We start from the raw sequence: 27483 nt of genomic DNA, 5'->3' as shown, positions 1-27483 counted from the left end.
AGGTTTCGAATTTCTTGTTGTGGGGTTCCCTGCTGCCACCTTCCCCCTTTCCATTTTCTTTGCGTGCCCTAAGAACTACACAGTAAGTACAATGACTGACGTGTGACCTTGCTGAACTTTCCCCATCATACCTAAACCCAATTCCTTGACTATTCTCAGGAACTGATAGATTAGATTGTTCCCCAGAAAGCACTTTAAAAAACCGATCCCAGCCCTGAGCGGCATTCCTTAACCTCTACTGTACAACTCAACCCTCTAATTCAGTCATTGCTGCTGCACTAGAATGACTGAATTTCTTCAGTAAATGCAGAGGACCGGATCCGGCTGTCACTTTCACTTGGAGTTTCTTCCTTGAATCAGGCCCACTGGCCGAACTCGCCTGTGTGGGTTGAACCTTCCTCTCACATCTGCCCTTTCCCTGAGCCCAGCGCGGACCTGGGCATGCTGGGTTGACGTTTGCCACACGGGTGCGCCCTTGAGCACGAGAGCTGAGCGGCCCAGGGCCCAGACCCACTAGGATGTTTTGATCTTTCGAGCTCCTTCGGAGGCTTGACTCGAACTCGTCATTCTCCTGCCTCAGCCTTCTGAGGGCTGGGCCCTTGGGCCTGCATCAACACCCAAGGCCTAACAAGAAGTTAGGAATGCACCCTGACAGGACCCAATCTCAAAGCGGCTAGGCGGCTGGGCGACTACGCCTCGGGAAGGCGGGCCCCACACAAAGGCCTCAATTCCAGCGTGACTCCACCCCTCTCGGCCCCACCCCAGCCACAGCTGCGCGTGCGCAGGCACGTCACGTGACGCCCCGGGGCCAGGCGCTGCGTTTCCTGAGGAGGGCGGGCCGAAGCGTCACGTGACGTCCTCCGGCCAGCCAATGGATAATCCCGACGCAGGATTTCGAATGTGGCGGCGGTAGCTGCGGGCTGCGCGGCGGAGCCGGAGGCTGCATCGACTTGTAGGACTTGAGCGGCCGAGGTACGGAGCGGTACGGGCGGCGACAAAGGAGGTATCCGACGGGAGGACGCATTCCTTTCGCGAAAGCGAGCACCCCGAAATAGACAGTGCTTTTGCTCTAGCCCACTTTTGCTCCATAGTCGCAAACCCTTTTTAGATATGGCTTTGCTTTTAAAGTGTCAAATAGGGGCAGGGGGAGGGGATGTGGCCTGCTGACATTATTATCTAGCGGGCGCAAGGCCCGGTTTCCATCCCACTGTGCTGGCGCGCGCTCACAAGCTGTAATCAACTTTAACTCCATCAGTTATTCTTTCTGTATGTCACTCAGAGGTCTCCAGTGCATGCTTCTAAAACTTGATGGTGATAGGTTTGCTGTCTTACACAACCCACCCGTTCTTTTAAAAAGTAGTTGCATTTATTCTGTTGAACGCCCCCCCCCCAAATCTATCGTACATACATTGGTAGAATAAAAGGGTTTAGATAAGATATACAGTACCTATTTAAGGCCTCATTATGCGTGGAGGAAAATAAGTCCTGGTGAAAATACTCAAGATTCAAGAAAATACTTAACTAAGAGGAGATGAATCAAGATAGTTCTTGTGAAAATTATATGCACACATCGTGGTTGGCAACAGTTTACAATTTTGAGACCTGGAAGTCTATTTTGCTTGAAGCACACTATTGTTCTTAACATGAATACGTGTTTTCTCAGCCCCAAAATTACTAGAGAAAAGCTGCCAAACAGAAACCCAGATATATATATATATATATATATATATATATATATATATATATATATATATAAATAAATTGAACTAATACTGTAATCCTAAACACTAAAGGTTGGCTATAAACACTGTAAGAAAAGTAAGCCTGTTTATGGCTCATACATTTGTAGTCCCAGCTTCTGAGAAGGCTGAGGTAGGAAGGACATCAGAGCTTTTAAGTTCAAAACCAGACTGAGTAACAACAATATCCTGTCCCCAAATAATAAGTTCCCATAGAGCCTAGAATGTTGTACACCTCCAAGGAGTATTTACCATAAGATGAATAATTGATACTTTCTGGAATTATTTAATACTTTTCTATGAAATAGTAGAAGATAAGATTATGGCAAAAATATGAATGGCATTTTATAGGATATTTTTTTCTTATGATGGCTTGATTCTAACATCTTTTTCTATCATTTTGTTTGTTTTCGCTTTTGTTTTGTTTTAGATGAGTTTCACTATGTAGCCCAAGCTTGAGTCTATGATCCACCTGCCTTAGCCTTTTAGTAGCTTGGATTATTCTACAACACCTGACTATTAATATTTCTAAGCTGAAAAATCAAAATTACTGCTTTTGAAGTAAGTTTACAATTTAGTCTTTCGTAATCCCTTCCTTTTGAACAACCTGTGTTTTCTTTCTTAAATTTTATGTTTGCAAATATCTGAGAAGTGTTCATTCTTTTTAATTCAAAGACAAAGATGGTTAAGGAAAGGTGTCAGAAAAGGTCCTTTCAAGATACTCTTGAAGACATTAAGAAGCGAATGAAAGAAAAAAGGAATAAAAACCTGGCGGAGGTTGGCAAACGCAAGTCCTTTATTGTTGCACCGTGCCAAGTATCCAGTAAGATTTTTGTGTTGTCTTCTTGTAGCTTTCTTACTTTGTAAGTGTGGCATTTGTATGTGTAGTGTGCAGTCTTCTCTGTGTGTGGGGTGGGGTGTTGCTGCAGCAGAAGTTCTGGAGAATCTCTGCCCTGTTCCCCTGCAAAGGGTCTCTCGCTGAACATGAATATGTCAGCCAGTGGAGCCCCAGAGATTGTCCTGTCTCCACACACGTTCAACACCTTCCCTTCCCGCCTGCCACAGTACGTAGAGTTACCAGTGTGCAGGACCACACCTGGCTCTTTAGGGGATTTGAACTGTGGGCCTCATCGATTTCTTAGCAAGCACTTCTATCCATTGAGAGATGTCTCTAAGCCCTGCTTCCCCTTCTAGGTTGAGATTTAATACCTGACATTTTTATCTTATAGCTAACACTTCTACACTACTAAAATATTACCAAGATAACAACAGGTTGTTAGTTTTGGCTTTGGAAAATGAGAAGTCCAAAGTGAGAGAAGCACAAGATATCATCCTACAGCTGAGAAGAGAGTGCTACCACCTCACCTGCCAGCTGTGTACACTGAAAGAGAAGCTAACCTCCCGACAACGTGACGAAGGTGCCCAGGTATGTTCACTACAAGACTTTCTATGTAGCGTGCCATTGCAGTGCAGCTTTATAAACCTATTCAATGTGGAAAGTGTTCTAAGTGTTCTTTGGAGAATCATTTTTTTTAAAAAAATATTTCATTATATTTAATCGTGTGTGTGTGTGTGTGTGTGTGTGTGTGTACATGCATTTGAGTATATGCATGTGCACGTGGAGACCAGAGACGTTGGATCCTCCCTGAACAGGCATTTTTGGCCACTCGAAATAAGTGCTGGAAACCAGACCTGGGTTCTTCCAAAGAGCTGTTCACACTCTTCACTGCTGAGCCCTATCTCCAGCCCCTACTTTCCAGAGGTTTTGCTGAAATTAGAAGAACCAGTATTCAGTGACTACCTAATGACATAAGCCCAAAAAAGTAGGGGGAAAATTCTATTATTCTAGTGCCTTTAATGCCGACTCTTGATGATTTTCAGCTAAGTATGTTGTTACTGGTTAGTCGCTGATGTACATTAGCATTTAAAATAAGGAGCTTCGCTTTATTTTCCTGTCAGACATGTATGCGATCACTTGTTCTGAACCATCCTATACTTGTGCTTTGGTTCAAGATCGACTTTTCAGTAGTTGAGAACTTAATGTTTTTTGTTTGTTTCTGACAGCATCTTAATATGTACACAAACTCACTGTGTAGACCACACTGGCCCCAAACTCACAGAGAATCTACCTGCCTCCACCATCTTAAGTACTAGTTAAAGTGCACAATGAGCAGGTTAAGATGTTTTAGTATAAGGTTTCCTTGGGCTGAGTCTGCAGCTCAGAGGTGGGATGCTTGTCTAGAATGCATAAGGGCCTGAGTTCATTCATCCCCAGTGCTGCAAAAGTAATTGTAGAGGAAAAAGGGAAGATTTGGAACCAAAGACATCATTGGATAAAGGTGTTTGCCACCCGTTGATGCAAGCCTGATGAACTAAGTCCAGACACTGGGATTCAACGTGGGGGAAAGAGAGAACACATACACACACACACACGCAAAATAGTTGTCCTCTGATATCCACACATGCTTCTGCATGCCTTGCTACCAAATAAGTAAATATTTTAATATATAGACAAAGAAGGGAAGTTTTTAAAACATGTTTCTTTTGCACTAACATTTTCTAGTAGTTCCTGTGTTTTATAGTAAATCTTTTTTTCTCCCATCTTTATTAACTTGAGTATTTCTTATTTACATTTCTTTTTTTTTTAAAGATTTATTCATTTATTATATATATATAAGTACACTGTAGCTATCTTCAGATACACCAGAAGAGGGCATCGGATCTCTTTACAGATGGTTGTGAGCCACCATGTGGTTGCTGGGAATTGAACTCAGGACCTCTGGAAGAGTAGTCAGGTGCTCTTAACCACTAAGCCATCTCTCCAGCCCCCTCTTATTTACATTTCAATTGTTATTCCCCTTCCTGGTTTCCGGGCCAACATCCCCCTAACTAACATCCCCCTCCCCTTCTATATGGGTGTTCCCCTCCCCATCATCCCCCATTACCGCTGTCCCCCCAACAATCACGTTCACTGGGGGTTCAGTCTTGGCAGAACAAGGGCTTCCCCTTCCACTGGTGCCCTTACTAGGCTATTCATGGCTACCTATGCAGTTGGAGCCCATGTATAGTCTTTGGGTAGTGGCTTAGTCCCTGGAAGCTCTGGTTGGTTGGCACTGTTGTTCATATGGGGTCTCGAAGCCCCTTCAAGCTCTTTCAGTCCTTTCTAAGATTCCCTCAACAGGGGTCCTGTTTTTACTATGTTTAGGTATGGGCCTTGAATTCCTATTCTTTCCAGGACTTTTATCATGAAGGGGTGTTGAATTTTGTCAAATGCTTTCTCAGCATCTAATGAAATGATCATGTGGTTTTGTTCTTTCAGTTTGTTTATATAATGGATCATGTTGATGGTTTTCCGTATATTAAACCATCCCTGCATGCCTGGGATGAAGCCTACTTGATCATGGTGGATGAAGGTTTTGATGTGCTCTTGGATTCGGTTTGCCAGAATTTGAGTATTTTTGCATCGATATTCATAAGGGAAATTGGTCAGAAGTTATCTTTCTTTATTGGATCTTTGTGTGGTTTAGGTATAAGAGTAATTGTGGCTTCATAGAAGGAATTCGGTAGCACTCCGTCTGTTTCAATTTTGTGGAATAGTTTGGATAGTATTGGTATGAGGTCTTCTATGAAGGTCTGATAGAATTCACTGAACCTATCTGGACCTGGGCACTTTTTGGTTGGGAGACCTTTAATGACTGCTTCTATTTCCTTAGGAGTTATGGGGTTGTTTAAATGGTTTATCTGTTCCTGATTTAACTTCGGTATCTAATATCTGTCTAGGAAATTGTCAATTTCCTGCAGATTTTCAAGTTTTGTTGAATATAGACTTTTGCAGTAGGATCTGATGATTTTTTTAATTTCCTCTGATTCTGTAGTTATGTCTCCCTTTTCATTTCTTATTTTGTTAATTTGGAAACACTCTCTGTGTCCTCTTGTTAGTCTGGCTAAGAATTTATCTATCTTGTTGATTTTCTCAAAGAACCAACTTTTGGTTCTGTTGATTCTTTGTATGGTTCTTTTTGTTTCTACTTGGTTGATTTCAGCTCTGAGTTTGATTATTTCCTGCCTTCTACTCCTCCTTGCTTCTTTTTGTTCTAGAGCTTTTCGGTGTGCTGTCAAGCTGCAAATATATGCTTTCTTCTGTTTCTTTCTGCAAGCACTCAGAGCTATGAGTTTCCTCTTAGCACAGCTTTCATTGTGTCCCATAAGTTTGGGTGTGTTGTACCTTCATTTTCATTAAATTCTAAGAAGTCTTTAATTTCTTTCTTTATTTCTTCCTTGACCAGGTTATCATTGATTCATAGTAAATAGTATTGTTCATAGTAAATCTTTATATTTTATATGTGATATATTTGTATTATATTTAAGAGGTGTAGTGTCTGTAGAAACTCTTGGTCAGGTTTCCATCCATTTTTTTCTTTGTTTCTCCCTCACAGCAAAACTTTAAAAAGAAAAATGGGGAAAGAGAAAGGGGGACAAGCATGGTGTTCACACCTTTAATCCCTGCACTGTAGAAACAGAGGCATTCAGAGCTCTGTGAGTGCCAAGGCCAGCCTGGTCTACATAGAGAGTTTAGTTTTAGGCCAGCCAGGCTTGTATAGTAAAGCCCTGTCTCATTTAAACCATGTACATAGCTTCTGTCCTTACTATACTTTGTTTCTATGTGTCAAGATTAGCAAAACTTGCATGCTGCCAAGTTTGGCTTACCCTTGTTTCTAAACCTTGTAGTGATATGCAGCCTCTCTATTTAAAAATATTGGTCCAGTTCTGCCCATCAGACTTGTCCTGAGTTTTCTTCCTACATTCTTGCTGTTCTTTGTTAGTTTCCTGTGTTGGCAGCTTCCTTATTTATAAATGTTTGTTGCCCAAATACATTAGCTCCTACCATGGTTATATCATTGACTTCTCGAGGTTAACCGAATGCATCTATCAAAGCCTAAGCTCAGATGCAGATGTACACACTCAGAGCTACTACTTGATTTTAAAAAGCATCTCGAACAGACTTTATACAAAGCACAACTCCGCTTTCCAGTCCTCAAGTGTGCTGTGCACTTCTGCCTTTCTCCCTGTATGGTTGGTTGTGGAAACATGCTCTCTCTATATAGCGTAGGCCAGCCCAGAACTCAGTCTGCAGCCCAGCTAGCCTTACCCTGATTTTCTTCCCCCTCAGCAACAGAGGCTAAAATGAGGCTGTGCCCAGTTCTTCCTCCTCAGCTGCTCCTCACCTCAATGAAGTAGCTTGCCCACTCATGCTGACCGTCATCACTCCATCCACATCCAACGCTTGCAGGTTTTCCCGTATTCTCATCTACTAAGTGTTGAGAAGGATGGGACTCTTGTCAGAAACCCCTTAGCAAGTTGCTTAACTCTGACTCTGCCACAGACCCCTTGGGTTGTGCATGTCTTATTAATGGAGCCATTCCTCAGGCTTTACCACTAGAGGCCAGTTCCAGTTCTACCTCGCCTCCCGTCTCCATTTGCTGTGATGATTCGTCACTCATTCCACTCTGGGTCCCTTCTGAGCCATGCTTCATGTAAGCCAGACTGATCTACCCTTCCTATCACACTCAGAGCTCTGAGGGCTCTTTGCTGGCTGGCTGCTAGATGCACATCTCCCACCGTTCGATCTCCGTTTCTGTGTTTCAGCCACACCGACCTATTTTCTTACCAGGCCTTTTCCTGCTTCACTGCTTTCTCTTCCTCCTGCTCTTCAACAGCTGATTAGTTCTCATATTTTAGGTCAGCATCCCTATGTAATAGAGCTCTCTACTTTAGTTGCTCTCGATCCCTCTCTTGTTGCCTTCTTAGCACTTTTCCCTGTGAAAAAGTCTGACATGTATCTCTTCATTTGGGACGAGAGGCACATGTGCCACAGTGTGCATGGGAAGGTCAGAAGACAACTTCCTTCTGTGCTGGGTTCCACAGATCTCATTAGGTTTGCATGTCAAGTGATCTTACTCGTGACCTATCTTGCTGATTTGTTTTTAAATTTTCTTTTTATACACTGGAATGTACGCCTTTAAGAAGCAGGGTGTGGGGGTTGGGGATTTAGCTCAGTGGTAGAGCGCTTGCCTAGCAAACGAAAGGCCCTGGATTCGGTCCCCAGCTCCGGAAAAAAAAAAAAAAAAGAAGCAGAGTGTGGTGTACACTGAAATGCAAGCTTTAAGAGGCAGGGTATAACGTAGACTAGAATATAACTTGTAAGAGGCAGTGTGTGATGTTTCAGCCGTTAGAATTTTAGTTCCTAAAATTACATGACAGTGCTGTAGACTGTCATCAAATGCATTTGTTCATTCAACAAGACATTCACAATGCAGAATGCATATGAATACTTCATAGCAGTATATACTTATGATGGTGAGGAATTTTTGTTTGTTTCTCTTTTAATATATTAGCAGAACTGGAAAGAACGTCCCTCAGAAGTGGTCTCCAGCAGTGAAAATATGACCAGGGACTTTGACAATTCGACCAGGGACTTGTCTGTGAAGACCTTACAGTTAGTGCCAAGTTCATTATTGTTTCTATTAATCTGATCCATTTGTAAAAGGATTTGTCATTATTTGTGTCTATAATCTGAAGCTTTTTCTACTAGGCGTATACTTTTGATACTAAAATACTATTTTATATAGAAAATTAGAGCTGTCTTTTTCTTTTGTTTAGTTCCTTTAACAACTAAGAGTTAGAAATTTCCCAAGGCTTTCAACTGTTTTCTTTCAGTCGAGTTTTTCTGTATGTCATATTTTTATTTTAGGAGTCATTGTTAAAAAGGTTATTTTTCCAATCCTAAAAACTGTCCAGTTTAGCAGGAAAAAATACAGTGAAATACCACACCTTAACACCTCTCCTTGTAAGTTCTATTTTTCCAGATTCATATGCTGATCTCTTCTCTTTGATTACTTATATTTTATGTTCTTTCATGGACTATGGAGATTAAATTTTATATATATATATATATATATATATATACACATATATATATATACACATATATATATATATGAAATTACCTATCTCTTTTTATCAAACATTTTTTTCATATAATGTATTTTGATCATTTATTCCTCCCCCAACTCCTAGATCCTCTCTGCCCAACCAACATTATGTTCATTCTCGAGAGAGAGAAAAAAATAAAAAACAAGAAACACAAAAATGAGAATCAGAACAAACAGGCAAGAATCTACTGAGTCTATTTTCTACTTGTCATCCTCCTGGGCATGAGGCCTGCCCTGGGGTGTAGTTAATATACCTAGTGAAGGTTCATTGGAGAAAACTTCTTTTTCTCTTTGCTGGCATGAGGTATCCAGCTCTTAATTAGACCACTCAGTGATTTTGACTAAAAAATATACCTACAGATCCAATACTTTAGATAAAATAGAGAACATCACACTGTGTTTGTAATCCCAGTGTTTAGGAGACTGATGCAGGAGGACATTCAAAGATACAAAACTGGGCTACAGAACTTTGACTTGAAACAAACAACAAAAACTAGGAAAGCTATAGAATATGGCTTCACTCTGTGTAGGCCTCAACCTTGGCAGTGCTGCCACTGAGCTGGGGCTGCCCATGTGCTGTGCATGTTGGCCCCCTGGCCTGTACCACTGTGCCAGGAGCCACTCCCTCTCGAACTGTGAGGATAGACAGTGCTTCTAGATCTTGGCAGATTGCCCCGTAAAGTCTGGACCTTTCTTACAGAAGAAGCCACAAATACCATCTAGCACCACAGGTCACTGTTAATAAGCTTTAGTCTTTTTTTAAACTGCCGGATTTTAAGATCTGACAAATGAAGTTAGATGAAACGAGGTAATCAGATTTTTATTAGATTTCTAAATAATTAGAAGTTCCCACTACTTTATTACCAAATCTATATTTTCCTTTTTATAAAATGGAAATTTTTACAAAGTATAAGATTACAAATCATCAGTAACGGGTTTTAAGTGGAAAATTGGTTCATGAAGCAAAAGCGTGGAAATTTTAAAGGAAACAGAGGAAACCAAACAGTTTGAGAAGAGTCCGTAGTTGACACTATTAAAGCATATACCAAAGATAGCCCTGCAGGTGATGCCAGGTCCTGAAGAACTCAGTGACTGTTCCTACTGTGCCGTGAGGCTGAACTATGTCACTCTTTCAGAAGGAGCTGTCTACCTTGGTTTTGTTTCTTCCAGTGAGAGTTGATACTAGTCAAAAGAGAAAAATTCCAGGCCTCATGTAAGCAGCGTCAGTGTGTTTGGGTGTTCTGTGATAGGGAAGGAACAGGATGTGGTGATTTGGACTAGAATTGTGAAATGATACAGTAGCCTGGGAAAAGGCTAAATTTCTTTTGACATAATTGCTAAGATTCCTGTTTTTCATTGTTATTCTTTAAGGCAAACTGCTCTTGAAGAAACTGACTGTCCCTTCCAAACCATAGGTACGTCGGGTAGAATGTCTAAAAATACTGATCGCTGTGGACAAGTAACCTAATGAAGTTTTCCATTTCCTTCTTTTTATTTTTTAAGTCTGCTTTCCTGTTATTCTGCTCAAAGTAACTTTATCTTAGGTAGAGGTTATGCATGAGATTAAAATAATCCATGCAAAGCATGAGTAGTGGCCTGTACCCCTAATCCCAGCACTCAGGAAGGTGGGTGCCTTAGTTACTGTTGCCGTGATGAAACACCATGACCAAAAGCAATGTGGTAAGGGTTTTTCATTGTTCTTTCCCACTCACAGTTCCATCTAACAGTTCATCATCAAATCAGGAAGTCAAACACGGCAGGAATTTAAGAAGTAGGAGCTACTGGGGGAGTGTTATTTACTGGCTTGCTCTTCGTCGCTTGCTTAGCCTGCTTTCTTAAAGAACCCAGGACCGCCAGCCTCACGATGACACCGTGCACAGTGGACTGGGTCCTTCCACATCAGTCACTAATTAAGAAAACACCCCACAGGCTCACCTACACTGGATCTTATGGAGGCATTTTTTTTAAGATTTTTTTTATTTATTCTATATTAGAACACTGTCACTGTCCTCAGACACACCAGAAGAGGGCATCAGATCTCGTTACAGATGGTTGTGAGGCACCATGAGTTTGCTAGGATTTGAATTCAGGATCTCTAGAAGAACAGTTGGTGCTCTTAACTGCTGAGCCATCTCTCCAGCCCAGTGGAGGCACTTTTTAAATGGTAGCTTCCTCCTCTCAGATGACTTGCATGTGTTAAGTTAACATACAGCACAGTGCAACAGTAGGCTTAAGAGTTCTAGACCTTGTGAGTACACAGTTGAGACCCTGTAATGAAAAACCACACCAACACGTCTATTCGTTGGACCAAGTCTGTACGGAGAAACTGTGGATGCATCTGCAGCTGTAACCAGCTGTTATCTGCTGTACCATTAGACATACATTGACTTAGTTAGCCCTTTTGCAGTCTAGAGATATAATCCACTTTCTGTGGCCTCAGAGAAATAAAACACCTCACCAGAAGGAATGCAGAGGACACCACTTTGTACTAAGCTTCCCAGCATGGATGAAACTTGAATAATCTAAGCCAGATGAAAACCCTGCTGTTCCTATAAATACTGATTATATTAATCTGAAAGGCCTAATTAACAATTATCCTAATCTTGGTCATTTTGAAAAACTAATTTAGCTCCCATATATTTTCCTACTTGAGGCTTTTGAAGTTTTCTGTGTTCACAGACTAAACAGAAAGGTGGCTTCTTTAAACCTTTGAACCAGAAGCACATAAAACCCCTCTTAAAATGTATGCATAACGAGTATATTTGCTTATGTTGAGGGCATTGTTTTGTTCTTTTGAGACAGGGTCTCACTATGTAGACCTGGCCTTGAACTCAAAATGTTGATGATAAAGGCTGGCACCGGACTTCAGTTCTTATTTTGAGATAGTGTCTTATTCTGTGGCCCAGGCAGTCCTAGAGCTGTGTAGCCCAAGTTGGACCTCATTTGATCGCATCTGTCTCCCAAGTACAAGCTCCATGCCTCTGGGTTTTCATTCCAACGGTGTTTGTAAATGCTGATGGAAGTTGTCGGTTGTTCAGTGAGGAATAGATAGATGGTGATATTGAGCCGTCTAGGTTTTTCTTTACTTTTAGTAAGTACAGAGAAACCATTGAGTGACTGCTGCAACTTTGAATTCTAATATTCTTAGAATGCAGATTCCTGAAGCATAACATTGTTTTTCTGATTTGTGTTTTAACTGTTCAGAAGCAAGTCCTACTGTTACACCAGAGACACTGGGTTGTGATTTTGATTCGGATAAAGTCAACTCTACTGATGAAGTCTTACCTAGAACTGTATCTTCCCGTCAGCACTTAAGGAGAGACTTTAGTAATGTAAGTAAAGCCAGTTCAAGAGAGGAGCCGTCCTTGGAGGTTAAAAGAAGTAGATGTAAAGACCTAACTGTAACCCTGCATAGACTTGACAACATAGAACAAAATGTTTATCTGTGGAACAAAGAGCAAATTAACTTATGCCCTAGACTGATTAGCCCAGCAAAGATTACTAAAACACAAGAAGCCATTTCATCATCTAAACCTGAACAAAAAGAGATCAAGCATAAACGAGCACAAAAAAGAAGAGCAGAGCATAGAAGAACCAACCAGAGATGCAAGTCAAACTTCTCATTGAGGAGTAAGGGCAGCAGAGGCAAAGAAAAGCGGGCTTTACCCCCGAATTCACTGGATGGGTGTGTTGGTTCCAGTGATGCTTACGATTTTAATCTAAAAGAACGTGTTCACCACACCCCTTTCCGACAAAAAATGAAGGATGGCTCCAATAGAGAAACCGACAGCATCAACTCAGAAGTGAGTGCATGCAGTACCTCTGAGGGCGAGTCTGACGACGACGACCCCTATCTGCCTCCTTACAAGCGCTTGCAAGACTACACAGGGTCAGAGGAACCAGTTACCAGGCCTCGCTCTAAAAGAGGCTCTACCTACCCAGACGAGAAAGCGGTGGAGGAGGTGCTGCCACCCACAGCTCCCACTGGTAAGCACACTGCTTTCTGCCTTGTTTTCAGTGTCGCTGCTAAATAGTTGTCCCTCATGGGGATGTGATCGTAGATGCTGTACCTACCATCTGTGACTCTGGAGGAAGTTAAGAGACTTCCCATCTGTCTTTCTGTTGGGGAAGTTACAGCCTGATTAAACAGTAGGGGGTGGAAAATGGAAACACGGCTGTGTTGTTCCAACCTACTTCAGACAAATGTGAATCTTACAGTGTTACTTCCCAGACAGATGCCTATCAGAAAAGGAAACTTCTGAGTAGTGTGAGGAGACGACAGGGTTGTTGTGGTTGGTTTGAATTAAAAGACCTTTGTACTCATGATCATCTGGAAAATGAAAAACAAACTCCATTTTAATGAACTTATATTTAACAGGAACTTATATTTAACAGGAACCATAACTTGTTTTTCCTCGTTGATGGTGAGCTTCTGAGAGCAAGGAGTTCTTGTGTCATCTGACTGCTGAAAGCTTTGGCTGAGACATTCTTCCTTTTCTATTATCAAAGTGGCCGGCACCTACTCACAAAGACTCTCCTTTGGGAATTTTGATTCCTGTAGCAATAGCTCCAGGCTGTGGAGTCCTATCACCTCCCAAATGTTGTCACAGTGTAACAGCTCAGTCAACCTGCCCAGTCTGCTTAGCAGGGATGTTAAACCTGAAACAATGAATCAACTTCCCCAGTTGAACAGCTGGACAGTGTAGCTTGCAAGACTCTGTTTTATAAACAATACATCCTGGGTATTCCTTCCACTTTCAGTGGCTGTTTCTCTTTTTCTTAATAAATATGTTTGCTCTGCTTTAAATAAAAATACTATGATGATAGAATAAATTGAACTGAATTGGCAAATGATAATTATTGAAGTTGAGTAACATAGGCCTTCATTGAACTACTGTTACCTTTTGTATTCTTTTGAAAATAAGAAGTTTTGAAAAGAACAAAACAAATACTGAAGTAGTTTGACCCCAGACTTCCAGCATTACCTGAAAGCAACCATAAATATAGGTTCTATCGTATCTCTTGAATTAGAATTTAGGTAGCTTTACAAGTTTCCCCATGGTTATAAATATCTAGAATCCAGCAGCTGGTCTAATCCTGTTGTTTGAAGGTACTCTACACAATTAAGACTGGAGTCGCATATATTTATGGGGACTGAACCCTAGATACTTTGTGGCTGCTTAGCTTAAAATCATCTCAGAGTTATAATTTAGTTTTCCAGGGCTTTCTTTTTTATCCCATTGGAGATTTTCTTACAGTGTTCTCACTGTGCATAGGGCACCTACCTCCCAATATAGATGTAGCTCTGAGACAGGGGCCTTGATGTTCATGATTTAAGAAGCAACTAGATGTCAGGGATAGCGGAACCTGGATGTTTATTGTAGGAAAGCCTCGTAGATCTCAAAAATGGACGGAATTTGATGTTTATGGTGGGAGAGACCTCTTGATCTCAGGGATAGAAGGACCCAGATGTTTATGGTGGAAGAGACATCTGAATTTTTGTTAACATTAGCACCACTAGGAATACACTTTAACCTGGTCTTTGTGGACTGATTGAGAGTTCTTGTGTATTTAATGGAATGAATTGAAGGACCTTTGTGATCAGTGGACCTCCAGCAGTGTTATAAACTTTAGTGTTGAATGAGACTGGTGCCTTGATGATTCTAAGTATTAAAGTGTGACTAAAATGCCATGTCATGCTTTAAACCAACTCCTAACATCTAAGCTTTTGGGGAAGAAAGTTGAGTTTTAGTAAAACAGCCTGTTGTAGCTAGCGTTGCTTTATGTATATCATAGTTTCTACACTACCTGGATTAAAAGAAAAAGCAATAGAAAGATTTTTAATCAGTGATCATGGAGTGCCAGGTATTGTATGTGTTTACAATGTGTAATTGACCACAGCCTTATTTCCGTGGTTTTTATCCACTGGTTCATATTCAATAAATACTGTATCATAGGTACCCCACCTGAGACTCAAGAGTCACCTCACCGAGGCCTTAAGGATGTCACCAATAGCTTGCGGCGTCCAATAGTGAAAAGCAGGAAGCTTTCTCTGGCTCCAAAACGGCATGAAGACAGCCCAGCAGTGTCTCTGCGCAGGTGTACCACCATCATAAGCTATAAAGAGCCGACACTCAATTCGTAAGTAGTATTGTGTGGACTCATCCTTAATGACTCTCGTGGGAGGACTAAAGGCAGAGCTTTAGTCATGAGAGGATCATACCTGAGCACTAAGACTGGCATATTCTTAGAATAATCCTGTGCTGACTTCAAACTCGTATATTTATAATCATGCCTAAGATCTCGATCTCTCCCTCCCTCCCTCTCTCTTTTTACTTACAGGAAGCTAAGAAGAGGGGACCCTTTTACAGACTTGTGTTTCTTGAATTCTCCTATTTTCAAGCAGAAAAAGGAAATGAGACATCGTAAAAGAACAAAGTAAACACAATAACTGCTTTCATTGGATACTGTTGGAGGTGATCCTTCTCTTTTGCCTAATAGAGTGTTGTGAGAGTGCGCAATGGGCAGAGCCATCCCGTGTCAGGCTCTGGGTCAGGAGTGTCCCTTGGACCTAGACTTTGTATGGATTACTACCAACATCTAAAACTTCTCTGGCATCTGTATTTTTTCCTTAAGCAGGAGACTTGCAGAGTAGAAAACTTAAATATGATGTAGCTACTTCATAAATCCTTAACACCACAGTAAGACATACCATAAGTGGGTAAGGATCCCTTCTGTCATTGTGATTCTTCCTGGAAAAATGCATATGGAATTGTGATTAAGAGAATGAATGAATTGGGTTCCAGAACAAGGTAACTGTTGTGAACTGTGAATACAGTGCTATTCCTCAACAGAATAATACCATGTCATGAACCTCGGGCTAGTGCTTCGTGTGGTCAGTCTACAGTGTAAATGTGTAAATAAAGGGGGCTTCTGGTTTTGATCTATGGGGAAAATATAAGTATCCAGTTCAGAAAAGTGAATCTCTACCTGTGTATGTATGTCTTTAAAACTAAAGCATTGTAACTGGTCCGTTTTTAAAGAAAGATGAAGTCTATGATGACCAGCTTCTGCTCTTAATCAGGTAATCGTGATTATCTTCCTTTCTGGCCTTTGCCACTCCCAGCTTAGCTGGACCCTCTTCTGTCTTCCCTGCCAACGTTCCCTTCTTTTCCCATTAGATTTGTCCGTCAAGTTTTCCCACCTGGGCCTCCAGGGCCAACATCAAGACATTTCAATTTTCATTAATTCAGTAGTAGAACATTTGCCTCACATGGGCAAGGCCCAGGGATAAATCCCACCGCAAACAGGAGATTTTTCTAACTTATCAGAAGGGCCATCTGGTGTTCATCTCAGATTTGCCCCACATCTGCATTACTTCCTACATCTGCCATCAAACTGAGAGTCCTTTCTTTGTCACTCATGTGCATCCCTCTCACCCATCACAGCCTTTTAGCTGCTGGTTTTTATAGTGCTGAGGATAGGACCCACAACCCTGTGTGTGATAGGAGTAGTCATAGCAGTCGTCAGCCACTACATTTATCATTTTCTAATGTCATGGTACCTTGAAAGCAACCATTTTAGCTAAAAATAAATGCAATTAAAAGTCCAGTCTCAGTCTCAGTTGTCCTCATGTAGCTGTGATTACCTTAGTGAAGCCTATGTAGAGATAGGCTATGTCTATTTAAAGCTGGTGCTAGACCTTTAGTTTTCTTCGCCTTTTCCTATTCTTGCTGTAGTGCTTACTCATGGGCTATTAAGGAGTTTGTGTCAACATTTTTATAAAATATGTATTGTATTATATATGTTGTACATACCATTTATGATGGACTTAAGAGTTCGAGACCTCCCTGGTTGTTAGATAAAGTTATTTCTGTTGTTGTATAATATTATATAAATAAACCAGACTTAATGACCACTTTTGAGAAATAGTCGGTTGCCACTTTGTTGCTGTAAAATTATAAAAAATGGCTTTCTTTTATCCCGCACTAGATCTGGCCCTATAGTGCCCTGTGACATCTGTCTGATATTTTCATCTCAGTCAGCAAAGTGTCTCACCCACTTTGCTCCATCCCATATCACACTGCCGATGGCTACTCTCTGAGCCTGGCAACAATCTCTCTACCCTGCTAGTTTCCAAGACAGGTTGCCACTATGCCAGATATACACATCCCAATTCTGTGGAGGCCCAGTGTCTCCATCCACCATACACTCTCTTGAATTCAACTAAATCACCACATGAAAGAACACACAACACAATAACCTCTGATCTAATTAATAAGATATAATTGTCCACCTAGACATACAAAGCCCTGTACACATCCATCTGTTAAGAATATTCATAACAGCTTGTAAATGTGCAGAGAGGAATCTTAACATCCACCTCCATGTTCTCATGGCCGCTCTCCTCCTCCTCTCGCTCCAGTCCCTCCTCTCTCAAAACTTTTCTCCCGCCCATCCTTCCTTCTTGTCCATTGACAGGCCTCGTTCTATCGTGTACCTGCCTTCAACTGCATAGTGACATCATCCTACACCAGTTATTTGTTATTTTAAAAGTTACAGCTTCAGTAAATATTCTGTAGTTCTCCAGGGCCTGCTATAAAGACCAGGCTCCTCCTCAGCAGGGTGTTTCATGAAGTCCAGCCAGGTCCTCCAGCATTTGACATATTTATACATTGATCGCTTACCTCAGAATTCCCTGGTATTCTGTTCCTTCTCTAGTAACAGTCTTGAAAGCTGGCCTTTAACTGTTCTAGTTTGTTACAACATACAAGGTATTAAGAGGGCTGATTCTACAAGGGGACACATGTAACAAACAAATGGAGAGAATTAAATTGTATTTCAGCTTTACACTTCTAGAAAAGATGGAGAGCTGTAGCTTAAAGGAAGATTCATTAGGTGTGCTACTCAATGGTGTCAGCATCAATCCTCTTCAGTAATTGATTGATAAGGGGTATCTGCCAGAGATATAGAGCAATAGAGTATGTGTGAGACCCTGACTACTATACCAAAAGAGGAAAACTAGCATGAAGATGAATATGTGTAATTTATAAATAAGCTGAGACGTAGAGAGGAGTGGGAGACAGTAAGCAGTAGGACTCAGGCCAGTGAGGTGGCTCAATAACAGCGCTTGCTACTAAAAGGCTTGGTGATTCGGTTCAGGTCTTAATTTCAGTAGGCAAAAGCATGAGCCAGGAGGATCTAAGCTTTAGACCACCCTATACCATATAATGCAGCGCTGTCTCAAAGAAAGATAAATATTGCTACCCATGGATGGTCCAGATTCCAAAGAATACACATTTTATGGTTTCATGAAATGAAAGACCAGACCGGGCTCATCTATGAACTAAAAAGGGCCATGAGGAAATTTTCATTCGTCTCTTTTAGAGTTACCAATACTGGGTCAGATATAGCTCTCAAAAGTTATCAAAGCATTAAGTCAGTGAGATGGTATAGCAGGGGAAGGGGCTTGCTGCCAAGCTTAATGACCTGAGTTTGATCCACTAGAATAGTGGTTCTCACCTTCCTTATGCTGCCACCCTTCATTACAGTTCCTCCTGTTTTTGTTGCTACTTCATAATTGTGATTTTGCTGCTGTTATGAGTCATAATGTAAAACATCTGTGTTTCCCAGTGGTCTTTGGAGGGGGGAGGGGTCGAAACTTACAGGTTGAGAGCCTCTGCATGAGCAGCTTCCATTTAAGGCCTCAAGAAGAAGAATGTGAGATGGCCACCAAGGGGGATGTGTGATGGGGACAAATAAGTAACAGTTGTCAGATTGGAGAGATGGCTCTGCTCTTCCAGAGGTCCTGAGTTCAAATCCCAGTAACCACATGGTGGCTTACAACCATCTGTAATAATATCTGATGCCCTCTTCTGGTGTGTCTGAAGACAGCTACAGTGTATATAATAAATCTTTTTAAATGACAGTTTTGAAATCACAAGGGAGACTGCTTCTTAACTTTGTCCCAGAGAGCTGCAGGAAGGGTTGGCCTGATTCAGCCTTTAAGATCTAGCCAAAAGGAGTGAATTAATGTCCTAACATATAGTTCACCCTGAGGAACCATGAATTTATAAGACTTACTTATTGAGCATGTGTAAGGGGTTAAGAGCCAAGAGTGTGTATCTCTAAAAGCAGGTGCACTGAGAAGATCTGCACTCAGGGATCATAGCTGCACAAATGAAGGCCTTTCCACTAGCTTTCCCAGACTATACTACTTCCCATGATGGCTGGCTGACTGGGTCTTCCCCACAGCAACCCTTAAGGGACCAACCGGGGCTAGAAGAGTCCTCAGGATGATTGTAGTAAGTGGTAAGTTAGACATGTAGAACTAAGCATCAGGTCTGGGCTGGAGAGAGCTCACTGGCTGTTCTAGATGATCCAGGTTCAATTCCCAGAACCAAGATAGAAGCTTATGGACACCTATAATTCCAGTGCCGGGGGATTCGATGCCTTTGTCCACATAGGCACTACATGCATGTATGTACATACAAGACATATATGGACGCCAGACACAAATCTCATTAAAAGATAGAAAAGTATTACACTCTAAATTCAACTTTACCTGTTTATCCAACATAAACATAGTAAGTACTATCATCAGAAGCCCTAAGATTCGAGGAGAGGCAATGATTCTGGTTACTCCTGTCACCATACACCCTACACACACTCTGCACACAAATGCAAAATCATACTATGCTTTCTTCTTGACGTCACTGGGGTGGTACACATCCATAATTCCAAATTTTCAGAGGCTGAGGCAGGACAAGTGAACTAGTTCTGAACAAGTGTTCCAAGAGACTTAAAAAAAAAAAAAATTCAACCAATTCTCATACCTCAAATAAAAACTTGGACTGATTTCAGTATTCCAAAGTCAACAGATTCTTTTTCTCTTGGACATTTTTACTTGTCTCAAGGAGACTCTGGTTAGATGTAGAGCTCAGAACAATACAGAAAGGCCAAGGCCTGCAACCAGTCTTATAGTCTCTTAAGTTAAAGAGGGTGCCTCAGCCTCTAAACAGTTACAGGCGGTTAACTTGTCCACAGCACCTCGGTCTAAGAGTTTATGTGCTTAGATTCTGTAATCAAGAATGGGAAAAACACTGTCATTTGACCCTTTCTTCTAATAAATGTAGCCACTTTAGGGTAGCTGCTTGTTTTGTTTTTCTTTTGTTTTGAGACAGGGTCTCTCTGAAACCCTGGGTATCCTGGAATTCTATGTAGAGCCGGCTGCCCTCACAGAGATCTACCTCCCAAACCCTAAAGACCTGTACCATCACTCCTGGCTACACGTAGCTTTTTAAATTACTGTCTGTGTAATGAAAAGTTGAGGTAGGGGGCAAAAAATTGTTCAGCCTGTAAAAGCAACTTGATGCCAACTCTGACAGCCAGAGTTCACAGCCCAGAACTGGTACTCACATAAAAGGTAAATAACCTTGAGGGGGTGATTCATATGTAAAGTATTTGCTGTGAAAATGACTAGACCTGAACTGGAATTCCCCACTGTTGTGGTTTGCCCTGGAGTTATCTGTATTTTGATGCTAATTCCCAAGGACCTCTGCCTAGTCTTGTACTGAGGACTGGTGACTTCATCAGAATCTTCTCCCCATTTAATTTGTAAAATAAAGGCGAGTGCGGGAGATTGAGCAGGGGAAGGGAAGTTGGAGGAGGTGGGGTCGGAGGAGAGGAGGAAGATGGAGCTGAAGCACATGACATGGAGAAACCGGAAGTTTGAGGGATTTCACAGCTGGGGAATAGGATCGTGTAGAGGTAGATCTGCCCAATCTAGGTGCGAGCTTGTACTCGTATTGAGTTGTTCTCTTTGCACGGGCATATTCAGGTTGGAGAGGCTACTGCAACACCCCACTTCACCCCGTGCCGTGCCAGAAACAGGAGCAGCTGGGTGTCTGGAGATTATTTGTTAACCTAATTGGTAAGCCTAGGTTCAGGGAGAGACCCTCCCTCAAAAGATGAGGTAAGAGTGATTGACGAAGACACCCAGCATCACGCACTGAATAGATTCACAAAAATAGAATTTTCTTTTTTTCTTTACTATAAATGTATAGGTAGGTAAGTTAGCTCATGTGTAAGAAGACATCCAACATCTGTCTCCCCCAGCCTGTCTCCCCCAAATGTTCCTTACTTGGGAGAAACTCAACTAAGCATACTTGTAGTTTGAACATGGGTGGACATGATCATGTGCACCTCTCCTCTCCCTGGCACGGTGGGAACGAACCCAGGGTTTTGAGCATGCTAGGGTACATACCCCTCTTCTGCCAGAGGTCCCTAAAGCCTGCCTGTCATACCATTGCTTTTGATATTACAGAAGGCTTAAAGGGCAAATCCCTGCTTTTGCCTAAGGAAATCATCGAACATCACAGCTACTGGGTCCTCTCACCCAGGTCGAATGTAATTGCTTGACCGGGAGTTTTGAGGATGGTAGATGTTTTAAAAATGACATGTTTGCCCTCTCCCCATCCCTCTGAAAGATATAAAGTGGAAATGATAATAGTTTTTTTCTTTTAAACTTCAACATCATTTATGTGAGTGAAATTTTTTTCAGTGGCAGTGGTGTAGTGAATGACACAGAGAAGTGTCTTCCTTCTGACATTCCAGCAGGCTGGATGTTTTTAGCTTATTTTTAGTTATGTGTACATGTGTGTGGATATTTGCACATGCGTATGGGTGCCTTAGAGTATAGAGGATGGTGTGGATCTGGAGCTGGAACGACAGGCAGCTGTGAGCCATCAGATGTGGGTGCCTTATACCTTCTGGAAGTGCGCTTAATGGCAAACTGTCTCTCTTGCCCCACAAGGAGAGTTTCTTTACTGTGTTTTGTTTTGTTTCTAAAACTTCTACAACTGTGGCAACAACTGTGGACGTGCTCAAGCACTAAGGATGAAGATACTCATACCAGCTGACATACTGTTCTATTAACTTCAGGCTGTTAGGAAAATAAAACAGAACACAGACAGAGCTTTTCAAAATATAATTTAAAACTATTTTGTACCAGTACAATATATTAATTTTACAAATGTAAAGTTTTTGTCGGCCATTAAAGCATTTGCAAAAACCACATTCTACTTCTGCTTTATTGCACAATATCTATAAGAAAATATTAATTTTAAATTAGAAAACATAAAAATGCTTTCAATATAGAAGAGACCATCTGATTTTAAAGACAATACTCTTTAAGAATGTCTAACAAACTTTCACAGGATACCAAGCTGGACAGACGCTTCAGCGAGATTGGTACAAAGCTGTTTTAAACCAGTCTGAGATCCTTAATGCGACCTGTATTATCATTCTTCATTAAGAGTCTAGACACCACCCAAAGTGTTCCTTACACTTCCAAATGTTGAGGCAGCTTCAGTGTGATCCTCGGTGAACACGCTGAACATGTGACATGCCATCCGTGTCAGAAGCAGCACTCGATAGCAATGCCAGGATATTTCCCTTCAAGCACACTCCCTCTGCGAGCTGTTTTTAATGACTGTTAGTGACCCAATATAATTTATGGTGATAGAAAACATACATTAAATACATTTTTAAAACCTCAGCCTTTACAAAAAAAATCAGTTTATAAATTTGCATCATAAAAATTAGTGTCGAAACCACTAAGGTGGCCTTCGTTTAATATGGTTGTATATTAGTTGGTTTTTCCCAGAGTCGGGGTGGCAGGGGTCCCACTTCTCTATGTAGTGTAATTAGGACACAAATCCAGGCACTAAGCTGGAGTCCCAAGACAAATTGGTTAATGAGTTTGTACAGAGAACGTTAGTGGGATAGAAGCCTGGACCAATGAAACAATGCAGGTGTTAAAATACTGGCCTAAACTTCGGTAAGAATTCAGTTCACCTCAGACAAACATAAATCTGGAAGTACAAATGGGAAATGTTCACATAGACACTGTTGATGGGGTTAAATGTACCAGAAAATACAAAGAATCCTTACATATTGGAGCAAGGCTCCCCTGGGTTCATGTGTAGGCCACATGTCTTAACATTGACTCAACCTTGAATGTTTTCAAATTGACACCTTTGTGGCCTGGCAGCGGATCTTTTAGAAGTTGGGCCCTGCACAAGCAAAGTCAAATATGAGATGGACACATATCTGCCAAGAATTATTAAATAGTGGTTGTGCATTCTCAAGTCTGTAATAGGTAGACAGAATGATCAAAGCCCTGGGAGCTTATAAAAGTCCCTTCCTTAGGAGTCAAAGCAGCTGCTATTATGGAAGCTGCATTTTTCAGAACTGCTCAAAGCACCTCATCTAGACGAGTGTTTTAAAAATATATACTTATAAAAAGTCTACAGTGAGACTTCAAACACCACACAGTTCATTCACTGCACAGGTGTATCATGGACCCTTAAAGTCCTTCAGAATAAAATAAACTCTCATGTTCCATTAGAAAAAAATGGAGACATTCAAGGTCAAAATTTTCTCTAGATTCCCCCAAATCTTGGTACTGTGTGCAATTTCCTCACATACAGGTTTTGAGGAAGCCCCTGATCATCTACCATGCAATAGTCAGCTACTGGACATGCCAGAGAAAAATTACATGATAGTAGTAAATAGATTAAAATCTATTCCACAAAATTAAAAAAAAAATCTATGATTTCCATTTAAATATGTCTCTGAAAAGCTAAAAGGAGGTTTTGTTTGTTTTTCAAAAGTGCTAATTATTACAAGTCTCTTGTAATACACATGATGTACAATTAAAAAAAAAAAAACAAAAGCAAACGAAAACCTAAATGACCTGCTTTAGGCACACTGCTGTTGTGTATCTAAGGGAAAAAAAAAAATCACTTGTCCATCAAGCCTGCTTCCTTAATTTTACTGAAGAAGAACTTCTCCAGGACGCTGGCGCACTTGTAGTACTCGCTCTCGGGGGGGTTGTACTCCTTGCAGTTGGTGAACACTCGCTGTAAGTCCGCCATGAATAACTTCTTAGACACATAGTACCTGTTCCTGAGGCGTTCACTCATGGTTTTCAGATCTGCACGGGAAAGAGCAGCATTAGCCACTGTTGACTCCGCCCTCTCAGCAACTGACAAAGGGGACTTGGGAAGAGATCTACACTCTTGATTTGCTTACATTTTTATCACTCTGAGGCCATACTAAGGAGAAATTCTTGGGAGTAAGCAAAACTAATTCGTAAGTATTCTTCTGAAAAGGATTTCTTTATAACACTGCACAGACACTGGCATTCAAAGGAGCATCAGTAGTTGTCCACTCCCATCTCTTGCTGTACATCAGGAGTCTAAGAGTGGAATACTCATGGATGCTGAGTGGGGCAGGCAGAACACTACCACAGAATCATTGATCACTAAAAATATCAAGCTGAGCTTAGCTTACAGTTGATACAAAGAAAGAAATGAATAACATTTGCAAATACATTAGTGACCTGCACACATATAATACTAAAAGTAAAACAATTGACCTTTGGTTGAAGGTCCATCAATGAAGTCAAAATGACCAACTTTACCAAATAATCTACATATTTATTATTACTTCATTGTATACGTATTTTTTTTTCTGTGTATGTCTATATGCCTGGTGCTCTCTGAGGTCAGAAGAGGACATAGAATCCCTTAGAACTAGATTTAAAGAAGGTTGTAATCAACTACATGGATGCTGGGAATCAAACCTAGATCCTCCAGAAGAGCAGCCAGTACTCTTAAGTGCTGAACTATTGCTCTAGCCAAAAATAATTTATTTCCCCTCACTAAAATTAATAGGGCATTTTACCTGTAGGGGACCTGACTTTGTTTCCAATACCTCTGTGGGACAAGGAAGGAGGAAGGAATCTGGGCCTCTGGGTAAGATGAATGACCAGTCTTACCTAAGACTGCTACAAATAGAGTGTCCATAATGTTCTAGAAAACTAAGCCTGTAGGGGGTAATCAAAGTAAAATACAAAAAGAAGGAAACATGAGGTAAGCCAGCATCCAGGAAGCTGAAGCAAAAGGACTGAGTGTGAGGCTTACCCAGTGATATGCCACCTCAAAATAACAAGTCAAAACGGGATGAAACATGCACAGAGATGATCTGATACAGGGTGAGGAGCTGGAGAGAGATGAGAGCACTAGCTTGCCAAGGACAAAGGTTTAGTTCCCAGCATTCACAAATGGCTCACAACCATAACTCACATCTCTAAGTCCAGTTCTGGGAGAGCCAATGACCCTTTTATAACCTCTGCAGGCGCATGGTGCATATATACACATGTTGACAAACACTTTACACACAAATTAAAAAAAAATTAGAACTGCATGTAGTGGCAGACTGTTAATCCCAGTACTCAGGAGGCAGAGGCAGATAGATATTTGAATTCAAGGCAAGCTTGGTCCACAAAGAGAGTTCTAGGATAGCCAGGATAGAGAAACCCTATCTTGAAAAATACACACACACACACACACACACACACACACACACACACACACACCTTTTTTTTAAAAGAAGCCAAGATGTTGATTCAAAGCTTTTCAAAATTTTCTTGGAGTGGGGCTGGTTGTAAATTCAAAGGGTTGCTAGCAGACACAAAGCTAGACTCAGCAGGCTTCTACCTTCCCAAGTAAGTATAACTGGTCCCTCCCTCTTCTCCACACTTGCTTTATAAAGAGATAATGTCTTTCTTCTTGCAGACATCTTAGACTCTTTGAATTGACAAAAAAAAGGGGGGGAGGGGGTGTGCATGAAATAAATATGGATGGCTGATGAGATGGGCGACAATCCTGGTGCAAACCACATGACAGAAGAAGAAAACCAACCACTGCAAGGTGTCCTCTGACCTCCACACATGTGCCATAGTGCTCATGTACACACACACACACACACACACACACACGCACGTGCACACACACATACACACACACACACACACAAAATGTTAAATACAAAGAAACATGGAACCATAGTAAATTATTCTCCTTCCCTTTCCTCTAAATCCCAACCTGGGAACTCTATGTAAGCAGAGAAAAGTCGTACGTCAGTACCAAAGTACCCTGTATCTGTCCCCAAGACAAGTTAGACTCCATCCATATGGGAGGAGAAGTTTTAGGATATGAAGGAAAGAGAAGGGGTACTTTCAAAAAAAAAAAATACAAAGGCAACAGGGACAGTGTCGACATGGTGTGACAGTCCTGTCTCATACCAGGGAAGGATTAGACATTTCATATCCCAAGGAAATAATGTTACTCCACTCTTACAGAGCGTAGGTGAATGTTTTAGTTAATTTTGTCTAGGCACATCTCCCAGGCTTCATCGGTCTTACCCAGTGGAGTCAGTTTTCTCCTCAGCTGTGTACACAAGTATACCTGACTAGAGACGCTCATAGCCCTCTCAAGCGGAAACAAGCAAGCCCTGTCCCTAGGCAGTGATTACACTGACTGGGAAGGTCCGACAGCTCTGCCAGTGCGCTGGGGGATGGATGCTGAGAAAGGAATTACTCTAAGCTCAACAGCGCTCAGAGAGAACGAGAAGGAGGTTGAGAGGGTGTGGAGAGGTGACTCAGAAGTTAAGAGTTCTTATTGTTCTTGCACGCCAACCAGAGTTCAAATCCCAGCACCTACAGCAATAGGTTCCAAACTGTAAGAAATGCAGTCTCCAGGGGATCTGCCTGGGTACCAACGTGTGTGTGTGTACATGGCATGGACTGCCATGAAGAGAGACACTGGAGGCAGTGAGTCCCCAGTTCTTCCTCCCCCACTCTGACACTGGGAACAGGTCACAAGAAAAAAGAGGACAGACATGTCCTCTGGCTTTTGCTTCAGCTCTCTGTCACAGCATGCTGACAAGCTGATTTAAGTGAGGATTCTGAGTCGATTGTTCCTATATCCCAGCACAGATAAAGCCCACGTTCTGTAATTCTATATGCCAGAAGCATATTTTGTAGTTTTTTGGATTTGGAAAAAGATTAAATTAGAAATATACAGAAGCCGGTAAAATGCAGAATCCACAAAGCTGTCAACTCTCCTTTGCGTGTGTGCTACGATACTTGACTTCGAATGCACACACCACACACAGACACAACAATACAGTTTTAGAAGAATATTTTAAAGGAAATATACATATGGCATCCACAATCTGGGAAAAATCATTTACTACAGTTTTTCCCACCATAAGGGAGCTTAATCTACCCTTATACTGTTAGCTTCAAAACTTCTTTAAAATAAAAATTGTGGCTAAGCATATTGACACACACCCTTAATCCCAGCATTGGGAAATTGAGTCAGGTGGAATGCTGTAAGTTTGAGGCCAGCCTGGTCTACATAATGAGCTCCAGGTCAGCCAGGGTTAATAGAGGGGTCCTGACTTGAAAGGGGAATAAGGAGATGGGGGAGGGGGAGAAAGAGACAAAAATCCTTTATGTATACAGTGTGGTGGTTTGAATGGCTTTCACAGGCTTGTATATTTGAATGCTTAGTCACTGGGAATGGTACTATTTCAAAGGATTAGAAGGATTAGGAGGAGTAGCCTTGTTGGAAGAAGTGTGTCAATTGGCAGGGGGCTTTAGGGTTCCAAAAACCCATAAGAGGCCCAGTCTCTCCCTCTGTCTATGAATCAAGATACAGCTGTAAACTACTGCTCTAATGCCTGCCTGCATGTCACCATGTTTCCACATGATGGTGATCTAACATCTAACTGTTGTCTTTTCCCAGAAATAGAACAGTGACTAAGACATGGGCATTCCGCCTGCGTGTATATCTCATACAATCCCCTGGGACTGGAGTTACAAACAGTTGTGAGGCACC

The 27483-nt window shown here is 41.5% G+C and overlaps 2 protein-coding genes across 8 annotated transcripts in view; one reads left to right on the top strand and one right to left on the bottom strand.

Annotated features, from left to right (window-relative positions):
• The first annotated feature begins 877 nt into the window (after positions 1–877).
• Positions 878–16660, top strand: Sgo1 (shugoshin 1). Of its 4 annotated transcripts, none has more exons than XM_087566584.1 (9): positions 878–972; positions 2170–2300; positions 2415–2562; positions 2969–3165; positions 8138–8235; positions 10103–10146; positions 11936–12718; positions 14689–14872; positions 15074–16660. In XM_087566584.1, exons 3-9 carry the CDS (start codon positions 2421–2423, stop codon positions 15171–15173), a joined length of 1548 nt encoding a protein of 515 aa, XP_087422710.1. In that variant the 5' UTR covers positions 878–972; positions 2170–2300; positions 2415–2420; the 3' UTR covers positions 15174–16660.
• A 5044-nt stretch (positions 16661–21704) lies between these two features.
• Kat2b (lysine acetyltransferase 2B) overlaps positions 21705–27483 on the bottom strand; it is a 111026-nt gene continuing 105247 nt past the window's right edge. For all 4 annotated transcript variants that reach the window (XR_015628505.1, XR_015628504.1, NM_001024252.2 and 1 more), the window contains 1 exon segment: positions 21705–23729. Coding sequence is in view for 2 of the 4 variants with exons in the window: in NM_001024252.2 (NP_001019423.2) it covers positions 23536–23729 (194 nt within the window). In the remaining 2 variants the exon portion in view is untranslated.

This window comes from Rattus norvegicus, chromosome 9 (genome assembly GCF_021556685.1).
Source record: "Rattus norvegicus strain SHRSP/BbbUtx chromosome 9, alternate assembly SHRSP_T2T, whole genome shotgun sequence".
NCBI classification, from domain to species: domain Eukaryota; kingdom Metazoa; phylum Chordata; class Mammalia; order Rodentia; family Muridae; genus Rattus; species Rattus norvegicus.
This window is presented reverse-complemented; position numbering and strand designations above follow the sequence as displayed.

Coding starts and splice junctions, on each gene's coding strand:
- Sgo1 (XM_087566584.1), top strand. CDS start 2,421: ATGGTTAAGGAAAGGTGTCAGAAAAGGTCCTTTCAAGATACTCTTGAA. Junction 2,563..2,968: donor TGCACCGTGCCAAGTATCCA/GTAAGATTTTTG, acceptor TTTATCTTATAG/CTAACACTTCTACACTACTA. Junction 10,147..11,935: donor CTGTCCCTTCCAAACCATAG/GTACGTCGGGTA, acceptor TTAACTGTTCAG/AAGCAAGTCCTACTGTTACA.